The 13,051-nt window shown below is 38.0% G+C and overlaps 1 protein-coding gene across 4 annotated transcripts in view; it reads left to right on the top strand.

Annotated features, from left to right (window-relative positions):
- Positions 1 to 13,051, top strand: part of TGFBRAP1 (transforming growth factor beta receptor associated protein 1) — a 34,791-nt gene that overhangs the window by 20,605 nt on the left and 1,135 nt on the right. For all 4 annotated transcript variants that reach the window (XM_055803148.1, XM_055803147.1, XM_013301119.3 and 1 more), the window contains exons 6-11: positions 4,812 to 5,153; positions 6,508 to 6,565; positions 7,348 to 7,491; positions 8,526 to 8,672; positions 10,206 to 10,365; positions 11,952 to 12,385. In XM_055803148.1, the coding sequence (XP_055659123.1) occupies positions 4,812 to 5,153; positions 6,508 to 6,565; positions 7,348 to 7,491; positions 8,526 to 8,672; positions 10,206 to 10,365; positions 11,952 to 12,385 (1,285 nt within the window). The remainder of the gene's footprint in view (positions 1 to 4,811; positions 5,154 to 6,507; positions 6,566 to 7,347; positions 7,492 to 8,525; positions 8,673 to 10,205; positions 10,366 to 11,951; positions 12,386 to 13,051) is intronic.

Raw genomic sequence — 13,051 nt, 5'->3', positions numbered from 1 at the left:
TAGCCAGACTTGCATAGCTCTGTAGCTGTTTTGATTATGGCTGACACTTCACCTTTATTTCTATCCCTTTAGTCCACCCTGCCTGGCAATAATTCCCTGTGGGATCTAGTCTGGGGGCCCCACCTCACTGGTAGTGGCCCAAGGATCTTTTAAAAGCAGTGAAAAAGGGGAACTGTGTCCTGCGGTGAGTTCCAGCACGTTGTGGGGGAAGAAACCACGCTCAGTTATGCAGCCTCCATTCAACTAGCAGTCCATCTGATAAATGAGCTTTAATGATCAGGATTGTGGGAGCTCCTCTATAGAAGGCAAAACGTGCTTCACAAAGGAAATGTGCTGTCCAGCCATGCATTTTGGAGCTGAGGTGGCATCCCAGATGTTGCCTTCCTCTATGAGCTGCAACTCCAAAGCAGAGCAAACTGTCCATGAATTGCTGAAGTCTGTTGGGGGAAGAAAGCAAAGATAAGTTTTCTGTGCTTTTCTTCTGGCCAGCCATAAGTAAGCTCTTCAGAGTATTTTGGTGACTCTGAAATAGTCCCTACGAAATGCAGGTTCCCTGATTTTTAGCCCTGGTGAACACACAGAGTTCAAGTAATACCTGATTATGCTCCAATAAACACTTAAACAATCTTGTTCATTTTAGACTACCGATGCTCAGAGGAAAAGTGGGAAAGATAATGGCAATCTATGCAAACACTTCCTCCCATCCCCGTGTATTGCTCTGCAGGTGTTTCAAGCTAGTGTTAGTCAGAAATAACTTCAGTCTCATAACTTTCAGGCCCAAGCGAAGATTAATTTCGCAGTGAAGCTGAGTGGCAGCAGTACCTCCAAGAACTTGGTGTGACATGGGCCTACTTTTGGCCAAATATGAAGTGAGATTGTCTTACTCCTCAGAAAATATCTGTCAGTTACAGGCTAGCAGGGGAAATTATTATATTGGACAAATGATCTGGTTTTCTTGATTCAGTTAGCCTCCTTGGGTGACCTTGTCAAGATACGATTATATCTTACACTTAACTTCGTAGTTCTTAAATACTAAAACTTTTAAGAGGAATACTTTCCCGCTAAGTTCCTTTTGGTTATGCTGATACTTCTGAATACTGAAGAAGGCTGACAAAAAGGAAGGAAGTAGTAGTTTTATTGAAACTCAAATAGTTCAACAGAGGGAGGAGAACTTTCTTCAGCTGGATCTGTTAACCTAGCTGTCACAGTAGGGCTTCTTTGGTCTGACAAATTCTGTACAGCAATAACAGAATTGTGATTGCGTTATATAGTTGTGATTTCTGTGTGACGTTTTTGCTATTTCATATCGCTGTCATTAGAGGCTCGCATACAGTCAGACCAAATAGTGATGTTTAGCAGGCCATTTGCTGAATTCTAGATGTCTTGCTGAGACATTGGTAGCTTTCACAGTGAAACCATTTCTCTCCAGTGTGTTTGGTTATGTCCTTTCACTGGTTAGATACTGCTTACAATCTGGCGTGTCAGATTCTGGAACTTGTCTAAACTTTGTTGTTCTCTAACAAATCAAAATGTTAACTCTTTTCATAGTGTTGTCTCACCTGGGAAAGGCTATATACAGACTTATAGCTAAAGTCTCTCCTACGCTGGAAAAGTTAAAAACTTGCTGGTACTTATACCTGGAGACATAAGAAGTAGGACTTAGTATGAGATTTGCATCTTAAATGTGCTTCAATATAAGCTTCGATTACAACCATGGGATCTAGGCAAAACAGCTAAATCATGTAGGCTGCTTTGACATCTCTGACATCCATCAATTTAAGGGTCTGAATTTAGACTTAAATTTCCTGAAAACTTGTAGATTCTGCGTGTTGCATTGTTTGTGTATGTGAAGCCCCAAAAGACCTAATGCAGAATTAATGTTAAGAGACAATTTCATTTTGATTGACAGCTTGACTTGTCTTAAGGGCCTGTTTTCTGATTTGTGATAAGTTGTTAGCTATATTTTGCTAAACCTGAGGTATTAGAAGGTGAAGACTCAAATGTTTGTTTTTCAAGAGAGATGACATTTTTTGTAGCTGCTCCTAAACTGTTTCCTCCAAATGTGGTGGAAGGAGCCACAAAACATCCACAGATCCCAGAAGCCGTAAGCCTTGAGATGAATGTTAACTATTCATGCAGGTGGGATCATTGTTACAGTGTTTGGTATTTTTCTGAAGGAGTTCATGCTGGGTGATACTGTGCTTTTAAGGAGGCTTGCTTGATTGCTTATTACCATTGCCTGTGGGAAGAGCAAAGCTGTACAACATGAGCTTGAGTCAGACCTGCTGAGAAAACAACAGGTGATTCACAGCCCCAGGTTTGGGCTAGCCTGAGTTGGAAGTTGGCTTTGATTCTTCTTTTGGAAACAGATAGTCATTAAGGCCAAAATCTGTGAAGTTCAGAGTTGAAGCAGTTTACTACTTCCTTACCTAGGAAAAGTTGGATGGTAAGTTGAAAGGATGTAGAAACTACTATAGCAGTTGGAAGATGTTTTAAAACTTACTAAAATGGGCATGTTAAACATGGCGTTTTTAACTTCTTCATCTGTCTCCACAGTCATAGTCTCCATCTCAAACTTAAGCTGTGCCCAAATACTTGACAGCATAGTCAGCAAGGGAGCCAGTGTTTGTACTTGAATTTCTGCAGATTTATCAAGATGCCTTGTTTCTGCACTAATTTTGAGTAGCCTGTTAATGTTATTCAAGTTATGAGTTAGCTGTTGTTCTAAAGAAATCAGTGAAGAACACTGGAGAGGAAAAAATAATCTCTTCTTTCTTTAAATGGGATTAACTTTCTAGTGTAATACACCTTTGTAAAGTATTTTATCTCGTCATCCTCCGGTCTTAAACTTTCATGAGTAGTTGGACTAGCCAAAGCTGCAGTTAGAGTACTGTAACAAATTCATACTGAAAGCCCAAATGCTCGTGGAACCATTAGGTCACACCACTGACAGAATTTGCTGCTACTTGGTTATTCTGCCTCTTAAAAGAAGTCCTCGTCTATTTGTGAGTTTCACCATAATGTAATCTAAAGAATTTCAAAACCAAGTGTCAAGCCTGAAAAGAGGGATTAAAAGGAAATTTCAACTGCAGAAGTCTGCGAAGTAGACGTGAACACTTGACTCTTGGTTAGAGGCTGACTTTTCTAGCATAGAGGTTTTAGGCAGTAGGAGGTCTGTACATGAATTGGAAAAACGTGCTATTCAAACCGCTTTGCATAGGAAGGCTTCCCATGTTCAGATTTTTATCTGTTGTGGTCCTCTATTGTTCATGTTCCTGTTCCCATGCCTTGCAGTCTCTAGGTTCTAGGACAAGATACTTGCTGCTTTTAAATTTGTTGTTGCTGCTCTCTCCCAGAATTTCATTCTTCTGGTATGTTTTTTTGTAGCCAAAGGACAATACTTATTTAAAAAAAAAAAAAAGTTCTAGATAGGTGTTGCCATAGTAATGCTTCCTGCTAGTTCATATTTCCTGGATGGTTTTGGAACTGGCATGCCCCACTGCTTTAGTTACTTTACAGCAATAGGGAAGGAATGAGCCTGCTTGTGAGCATCTTTCACTCTTTATTGCCTACAGAAATCTGCTGTTCTATCTAATTCCATGGTTTCTTGTTTCTTTTTGGAATTCTTTCTAATCAAGATTGTGAAGAGAAAGTCTTTTTGAGGTTGCTGATCACTGAACAGATAATTATTTTTTAGAAGTTTAATTTGCCACAAAATAGTAACTAACCAGGGTTTCTTTTAGAGAACTGTCAGTTTATTTTTATTTTTGTCAGCAACAGTATCCTGCGTTTCAGGGATGCTCATCTTTAAAGATGAATGCTGCATAACGACTTTGATGGTGAATTGAAATAGAAGTCCTTATTTCTTGCTGTTCTTCTAAAGCAAGGCCTGGGAAGAAGAATCGTTCTAGCTGTGAAAACTAGGGAGTTGTTTGCTATGTATGAAAAAATTCTTGTTTTATTCTTTTGTTACAACAAGCATTCTTCATATGCTTGAGGAATTTCCTCAATCTAGGATGAAAGAAAAATGTTTTGTGTAGCATATCTATGTTACAACTTGCTCCTGAATAAAGTATAGATGCCCTTCACATGTAAAGTGGAAAAGTCACTCCATAACACCATACATAGATGTACACCCAAGACCTATGCCTGTACAATAGACTACTATTTATTTGTTAGATGGATGCATGATCAGTATCCATGGTTCCTTTTCAGAACCTCCTTAAGAAGTGAGCCGAAGGAGGAATGTGGTGCATTTCGGGGTTGGAGAAAATGTTCTCGTCATCCAACCACGTGTTCTGAAATCTTTAGTTTTCTACAGGAAGTTGCTCTTTTCTGCAGAATTACACTTGCACAGTCTTTGTGGCTTGCTTGAAAGGATTCCCACTCTCTTTGGGGTTTTTTTTGCCTCCATCAGAAGACTAGCTCCCATATTGTATGGATGACGCCCAGGACAGTTCTGGGAACTGCACTAAGGCTATTCAGCTGATTTTTGTATATGCCACAGAACAGGTGTGGGATGTCAAAAGCAAATGGCTGGCCAGTCTCTGAATTCTTGATGTTTTCAGTGTCTAGAGGAAGAAAAAGAATGGTAAATAAGTATGGATAGAATTAGCAAAAAAATAAGTCCAAAAATTTGTTCTGAATATATTTTCTCTGGCATAGAAGGCAATAACTTTCAGAAACTGACAACCTGTTGGTGTCCTAACTCAAAGCATATGTGAGCACACATTCCCAGTATGTTATTTTTTTGTGCCTATGTATACTTTTTCTTTCTTTTTGCCTCATCTAGTTTGACACTGTAATTGCAGAAGCGGCCAGCTTGATGTCCGGGAGCTGATCTCTCTCTACCCCTTCCTGTTGCCTACTTCCTCTTCATTTATACGGTCTCATCCCCCTCTGCATGAGTATGCGGACCTAAACCAGCTGACCCAAGGGGACCAGGAGAAGATGACAAAATGCAAACGATTCCTCATGAGTTACTTGAATGAAGTCCGTAGCACTGAGGTTGCAAATGGCTACAAGGAAGATATTGACACAGCTTTACTCAAACTGTATGCGGAGGCAAATCATGAAAGCCTGCTGGATCTGCTAGTTTCGGAGAACTTCTGTCTTTTAACAGATAGTGCTGCCTGGCTGGAAAAACACAAAAAGTGAGTGGATTTTTTGAGTATTGCACCTTTGTGACCAGAGGCAAAATTGTCTTAAATGCCATTGGCTTCTAGAGCAACGTGTTCATATCCTTGCAGTTTCTGTGTTTTCAGGTCCAAAAAACAGTTTGGTCTGACTTGTTGGCATTTAACAATGGTGAAAAGGTATTAATTGACAGTCTGAGGTAAAGGAAATGCATTCTGTCTTATGCTGGTATATACAGAGTTTTCCCTGAAAGTTTCTGTGTCCAACACACAAATAAAGGATTGGTACAAATTGGGGCGGGGGGGAGGAGAGGGACATGGAAAATGATTTGTTCATCCTTGTGACAACGTGACAGTTGAATGGATGCAGTAGTAGTACTCAGAATGAAAAGGTGCCTTAAAGCATGCACTACCTTAGGTAGAAGCTATTAACCAGCTAATGGCTTTAAAACTGTAGCTGCTTATTCGGGGAAAGGGATCTTACTTTTGAATTGCATACTTTCTTTCTGTGCTCCCACTGATTCACCAAAAGGAGGTTGCTTAAGGTGACTGCAAATTACTTCAGATTGGAAGTGCCAGCAGGTGGAGAATTGACTGTCATAAAGCAGGGAACACTAGATAGTAAATGTGTAAAACACAAACTCCAGTTGCCATCATCATCAAGTCTTTGATTTAATTTCTTTTAATCTTTAAACTGTGTGATGCAGTATAGCAACTACAGTAGTAAGGTAGAATCTTTTAATTGTGGTTAAATTTAAGGTAATTTCATTTATTTCAGTTGCATTGTTAAATTCTCTTGGTAACTATGGTTTGCATGGCAAACTTTTTGCAAATGTGAATAGTAGAACATTGTTCCATGAGAGCGGTCATCACAGAACTTTCGCTGTATTTTTGTTACAGTACACAAAAAGCCTCTGTAACGGCACTGTACAAAGCCCATCCTTGCCTGACTTGATTTCACGCTGCAGTAAAGAAAAAAAATGTTTCTTGTAGTAAAACAGAGTTTTAAATAAAAGCATCATAAAGATTAGATTTAATGATACCTGATAAACTGTTGGAGGAATATTTATTATTTGGAGCTGTGTGTTATGTCTGTATATAAAATTCAAAGAATGGCATAGGAATCATCTCTAATTTGACACATGCTTTGCTTAAGTTGGAGCTACAAACTGCCTTAGAGAAACAGACACATTTCTAGGACAGAACTTCTCTCCTTTTATTCTGAAAAAGAGCCTACAAACACTTGTTCAAGTGCAGACATGGCCGTGTACATATTGTGTAAGCAATTACTTATTATATTCTGTGCTACTCAAACCATAATAAAATTAGTAGGAAAGATCTAGTGATTTTAATATTTTCTCTTTTTATGCAGGTATTTTGCTCTTGGTCTCCTGTATCACTACAACGGTCAGGATACTGCAGCACTTCAGGTTAGAATAAAGCTTTTAGTGTCGTCTGTAAACCATTCCAAAATACCAGTTTACCTCCCAGATGAAAATCCGAGATGCTAATTTATGTTTGAAAAGTAGTGATGTGTATATATGAGAAGCTTATGCTAAGACTTCCTGGAATAAATTAGTATGCTAGATGTGGAAAAACCTGAAGAGCTTACTGAAGATGACAGCTATTTAGATGCTTGCATGCTATTTTAAAGCAAAACTGTGTATACCGGAACAGGTGTTTGTCCTCTTTTAAAAGATGGACAGGAGGACTAAAATCAAGAGAGCACTTTAAAAGGTGTTTGAGGGACTTCAGGAACATATCCAGTGCCGCTTAGTCTGTATATACACAGCAAAGCAGTATTGTAATCTGATGGCAGACACTGTCAGCAACTGAGAGCTTATTTCCTGATGTGATGATGGACAGTGAAAACTTTCTGTAAGATCTGTGGGTTTCAGCTGGGCTAGTGATCCCTTTGGGGACACTTTGGTGTACCTCTTCCTGAAGTATTCGGCCAATTACTCTCAGAATGAGAACTCACATGATACGGAGGTCTGAATTAATTGAATATGGCATGTGCAAGAGAAGCTCGAGAAGGCATAAATTTAGTGACCAGTGAGGTCCCTTGCAACTGCTGTTCTTAGGAGCTCTGTCTATTTCCACAAGTACCAATAGCTAATACTAAGTCTTATAGTAGCGCACATAAATTTTGAGTTGGAAGAGCTAGAACATGTTTTAAGCACTTTCATCTGTGTGTGTGTTTTTGTTGCAGTTATGGGTGAAAATAGTTGATGGGGACATTCAAGATTCTACACGGTCAGATCTCTATGAATATATAGTAGACTTCCTTACATTCTGCTCAGACCAAGATCTTGTGTGGAAATACTCTGAATGGGTTTTACAAAAAAACGAAGAGGTTTGTGTTTGGGGTGCTTTTCACAGAACATCAGTATTTCCCTGCAGTGTTGTTTGGGTGTTCATTAACATTGTTCCATCTTGATAGTTAATTGGACCGTTTTTGCAGAACATTTAATGCCAGTTAAATAGTGATCAACAGAAGAAAACCTCCAGGTTTCTCAATTCTTTTAAATCCCTCTATTAACAAGTGCTCATGATGGCTGCCTCTCTTCTGAAAACAAGTTTAGATCATTCTGTGCGATGAAAGATACAACATGTCTTCTGGTTTTCTTCATATTAAGCAAGATAATTTTCAGATTTAAAAAAAAAAAATTAAAGATCACCTAACAGGTTAACTGTTGCTGCTGTGTCTTTTTTAAAAGGATTCCATGGATGGGTGATAACTATGTACACTATGATGTGGAATAAATTGCCTTCATTCAAGACAAAACCTCATTGCTACAAGAATTAACTTAATCCACCAAAATTTAAAAAATTATTTTGTAACATCCATTAGTATGGTGTTCTGTTAAACAGGATGCCTGACACTGTATCAGACAGTCTGTGCTGTTGGAACTTGTCACTGCCTAATTTGTATTAATTTAAAGCTCATTTGTTACATGCAGTGACAGATTCCTAAACTTTTGGTTGGTCATTATAGAAGTCTCTTGCTCTGTGTATGTAATCATATTTGTTAAGGCTGTAAACATTCTGGTCTCTAACATGCTTTCTTGCTGCAAAGGCTGAAGTCTCCTGAGCTGCTGCTATGCAGATCTGTTCAATAGTTTTTGTGGCTGGCAAAGGTTGTGCCCAACGCAAGGTTTATAGGCTGGATAATGTATAGACTACAAATTGAGGTAATGGAGAAAGGAGTGAGTGAGGTCACAATAATCACCACATAGTAATCTTGGTGGTATTGAGCAGGGGGTCGTGGTGTTTATCTTCCTGAATAATGTACAAACTAATCTGATAGTGCTGTTCAATAAGTGTGTAAAATAAAAAGGTAATAAAATGGTTGCCACTAAATTCCTAAATGCAATTAACTCTTTCTAGGTTGGCGTACAGATTTTCACTAAAAGGCCTGTGGAAGAACAGGAGAAAAACAACATTAATCCAGATGATATCATCAGTTGCCTTAACAAATATCCTAAAGCACGTGTTAAATATCTAGAACATCTAGTATTGGAAAGAAAAATAGAGGTGAGTCCTATGAGAATATTAAAAATAAGCATAGAATTCAGAACGCAGACTGATGCACAACTCTGAGAAAAGCCAGTCCAGAAGAAATAAGTGTAATTTGAAGGCTTTCAGATGTACTTAGAGTAGGGTAGGAGTGGTTTTAAAATTAAAGTAGAAGATGAGGAGCAGATACCTGCATGATTTTTAACTTTTCAACTCTTGGGATGGCAAGGCAATTACTTCCCCTCAAAAGTTTTTTTTACATCTGATTACTTCATACTTTTCTGTTTCACTGATGAGGATCAAACCTCCATCTGGTAAGTTTATAGAAAAATGGTTGAGCAACTGCTAATCCTATTGCACTATGGCAGCAATATACAAAAGTTCCTAATTCAGTATTTTACAAGTAGATATGTTTCATTCTGTCCTCCTGGAGAGATTTGAGCAATGAATGGTAGAATGCACCTCTCGCTCTAGAATTCCAAACCACTCTAGATGTTGAATGTTCAAAAGACATGTTCACAAGTCATAAGCGACAGTCTGTTCTACCCTTGGGGTTTTAAGCACAATACAGAAGCAGCCAAACATATGGTACTTGGATATGAGACATTTTAAGTATAGGAGCACACAAGCACTTCAACTTGTAAATAAAGCAAGGAAATGAACATTGAAAGAACTCTGCAGAACTGATGACCAGTTCACTAACCTACATTCTTCAAACACACAAGCTAGATCTGTGGTTTCCCTCTGCTGCTATTGCAAATATGTCAAGGTATGATACCATGACAGATGAAAGTACTAGTTTTTGATGCCATGAATATTTTCAAACAAACTTTTTGAGTTAAACATAGTGCCTAGTAGAATATTTGTAACAAAAATAATCTACTCTGCCTCCTAGTAGGCTGGATTATAAATTGATTTGGATTTTAGAAAGTACTGGTTTATTGTGAATGCTTTAGTTAGAATGTTTCAAACAGTCAAATCAGCTTGTTTTGATGATTATTGGGTAGTGGATAATACACAGCCACTGAGCCTTCATAGTGCTTGTCTGCCTCTGGTGGCTTTCTTAAATTTTATTGCAGAAATAAAAACATACCTGGGTATGAGGAAGGATGTATTAGATCTAAGTTACTCATTTTACAAGGGAAACAAAAGGAGAAGACAGTAAAGACATACTTGTACTCAGAGGAGAGAGGTCTGCTTTACTACATTGACTTGCATTAGGTGAACTTTTGAAAGGAAATCTTTGCGCAAGAAAATATATTTATAGAGCTTTTTTATTCCTAAACCGCTCTTCACTTTAAATAAGTTTTGTTCCATATCTACATTTTTTAAATATCTGTATTAATGAAATGGAGAATCACATACTATAGGTATATTTTGTAAAGCTGGTCTGAATAAGTTGTCTATCAGTATGAACAAAAGACTTTCTGATTATTTTGAATTAAATTAATTAAAACACAATTCTGTGTAATCCTGTAAATATCACTGTTATTGGTAGGGAGAATCAGTTGTTTTTGTAAACTGAGCTAACATTGTTCTTTTCATCTGTAGAAAGAAAAGTACCATACTCATCTAGCTGTCTTGTACCTGGAGGCAATACTTCAGCTAAAATCTGTGACCACAGATAATTGTACAGAAACAACTGAACTGCTGTTTAAACTACGCAGCCTTCTTCAGAAATCCGATCTTTATAGAATTCACTTTATTTTGGGTAAGATGCATGTTGTCTGTTATAAATGCTGTATGTCAGTGTCAGCAGGAAGCAAAATAAAGCCCTCATAAGGATAGAAAACTAAAGAATCTGAGGTTTCTAGGTATATTTGGTTGATAGGCTTACCATCTATATTTCTAACAGACACAAGTTAATTTAGCAAGCTTATCTGTTAGTACTGTCTTTGATCTCCCATAGCTTGTGAGGTACAACAGTATGCTTGCCACTACACCGCAGACAGAATACCGTAAGTAGCTAGAAAAAATATCTTCCTACAATTATCTTGTTAATTTATAGTCAGCTTTTAATGATGAGCATGTAACTTGTGAAAACTTTTTGCAAATGGAAGATTTGCAAGTTTAATTGTTAAGCCGTCTGTTTCTAAGTGAACTGAAGTGAAACTTTGGGGAATCTGATTGCCAAGGACTTGTTTGTTGTCCATAATCCACTCTTACCCCAAAAGGTGGGGCTCATGCTAAACAAAAATATGAGCATTTGTTTGAGTGAAGAGTGCAACATGTGTCTTACTGTTGGTATAAGGCAAGCAACAGTTGAGCTAATCTTTTTTCCTTGGCCAGTGCTTATAATAGCTAATTTTTAATATTTCATCCACTGGAACAGTGGGTGAAATGGAAATGACTTCTTGTTGTACTGAAAGATATGAAATGTTTTTCTGATATTCAGTGGAAGAATCCAGTGGATGTGGAAATAAAAATAGCTGAGTAGCAACTAAAATGATTTACCAACTTTTAATGTCCCTTGCCTTTTCAGTCAGCAAAATGTGATAAGACAGATAAAGTACAAGTCACAGTCATTGAAACTCTTGCTCTTTTTCATCTTTTAATTTTTAGCCAAATTTTTAAGGGCAAGAATTACAAGACGGATTATTCTCTTGAATCCATGTACTCCAAAACACAAGATTTCTTATATGACAATGTATATCTTATGTGAAGGTGCTAGTGTGTTCCTCCTTGATAACCAAAATATTTTGGGAGGAAAACATTGTATTTTCATCCTTTTACAGAGGCCTATGCCAAATCGTTATCACCTTTACAATAAATAGAGGATTTATTACTTTATCTTGAAATGCCAGATGAACTTGCCTTTCCTCCTGCCTGTTGCTGACAGTTAAAACTGTCAGACTGGATTAAGGGTTTGTAGTGCCCTTTTGTTAAAGGGAAGTACTGTTTGATCTTTATTGTCTTTTATGGACATTAAACTGTTCTGTAATTTTCTACAGTATTGGAGAAGCAGAGGTTAAAATAGTGCGGCTTCATCTTACGGTTTATCATACATGGTAGCACAGAAATGTGTGAGACTGACATGCTGGAATTTAAAAATGTCAGTGGTGCTTGTTTTATCACTGTTACTGAGTAATTTGGTTTTTTCATATTTTGTGATGCTTTTTGTTAGAGATGTGTTTCCATATATCTGGGCATTCTTGTACTTACAAACATCTGTGCCCTTCATAGCTGCCAGCAATAATAGCAGGAGTTGAGTTCTGTGGGCTTGATTGCATTGACGCTGGGAGAGGGAATAGTTGTCTTCTGTACTGAGCAAATATTGCCTTGTTTCTTGTTTAACAGACAAAATCCAGGGCACAGACCTTCATATGGAAAGTGCAATTCTATATGGAAAACTAGAAGAGCATGAGAAGGCTTTGCATATCCTTGTCCATGAGTTAAAGGACTTCCATGCTGCTGAGGAATACTGTATGTGGAACTCTGAGAACAGAGGCATGCAGTACAGACAGAGGCTCTTCCATATGCTGCTGTCAGTGTATCTAAGTCCAGGCACTTCGGATTGTGCGCTAGTCATGGCTGCTGTGGATCTCTTGAATAACCACGCAGCTGAATTTGATGCAGCTCTAGTCTTGCAGATAGTGCCTGATAGCTGGTCAGTGCAGCTTCTCTCCCCGTTCCTGTCTGGAGCAGTGAGGCAAAGCATTCATACAAAAAGAATGACTCAGACTGCACTTGGGCTAGCACAAGCTGAAAATTTAATCTACAAATACGAGAAGGTAGGTTGTTGGTTGGTTTTTGAGTCTGGTTTTTTTGTTTGTTTGTTTTTGTTTTTTAAACAGAGGCACTTTGAAGCTTTGCAATTAAGTCCTTTGATGTCTAATAATCAGAAGAAGTTTGAAGAACTAGGACAAAGTTGTCTTCATGTCCTTGGCAATTTTACTTGCTCTATTTATTAGGGTTTTGCCATGACTACTAGACTCAAACTTAATTTTATGCTTTCTCTGGGAAACAAAAAGCAAGGGGGGGGGGTGCTTGAAATGGGAACAATTTTGGTGAACTTCTGGGCTGAATGAAAGTGAATCTGGGATTTACAGATTAACAAAGTTATTGCAGAAACTTTACAAAATGTGAGTTAGCATTTTTTCACTAGGATTGAGACCTGTCAGAATTTGCAAAAAAGTTTACCCCTCACTTAGTGTTGAAGCTTCTTGGTAGCTTTTGTTAGAGGTAAATTCAGTTGTGAAGCTTTCTTCTATTCCTAGCTAGAACTCTGTTGCTTAAAGCTCCTGGCATACCCTTGAATCCATTTAGTTTTAACAATGGTATATCCAGCAGAATCTCTGAGGAATAAAAATCCATCAGTGCTGTTTTCTGTGGAGTTGTCCTGTGACCTTGTTTAGCAAGCTGCATCGGGTTTTCAGTTGCATTAAATGTGTGAGTGC

This window comes from Falco peregrinus, chromosome 4 (assembly GCF_023634155.1).
Source record: "Falco peregrinus isolate bFalPer1 chromosome 4, bFalPer1.pri, whole genome shotgun sequence".
NCBI classification, from domain to species: domain Eukaryota; kingdom Metazoa; phylum Chordata; class Aves; order Falconiformes; family Falconidae; genus Falco; species Falco peregrinus.
This window is presented reverse-complemented; position numbering and strand designations above follow the sequence as displayed.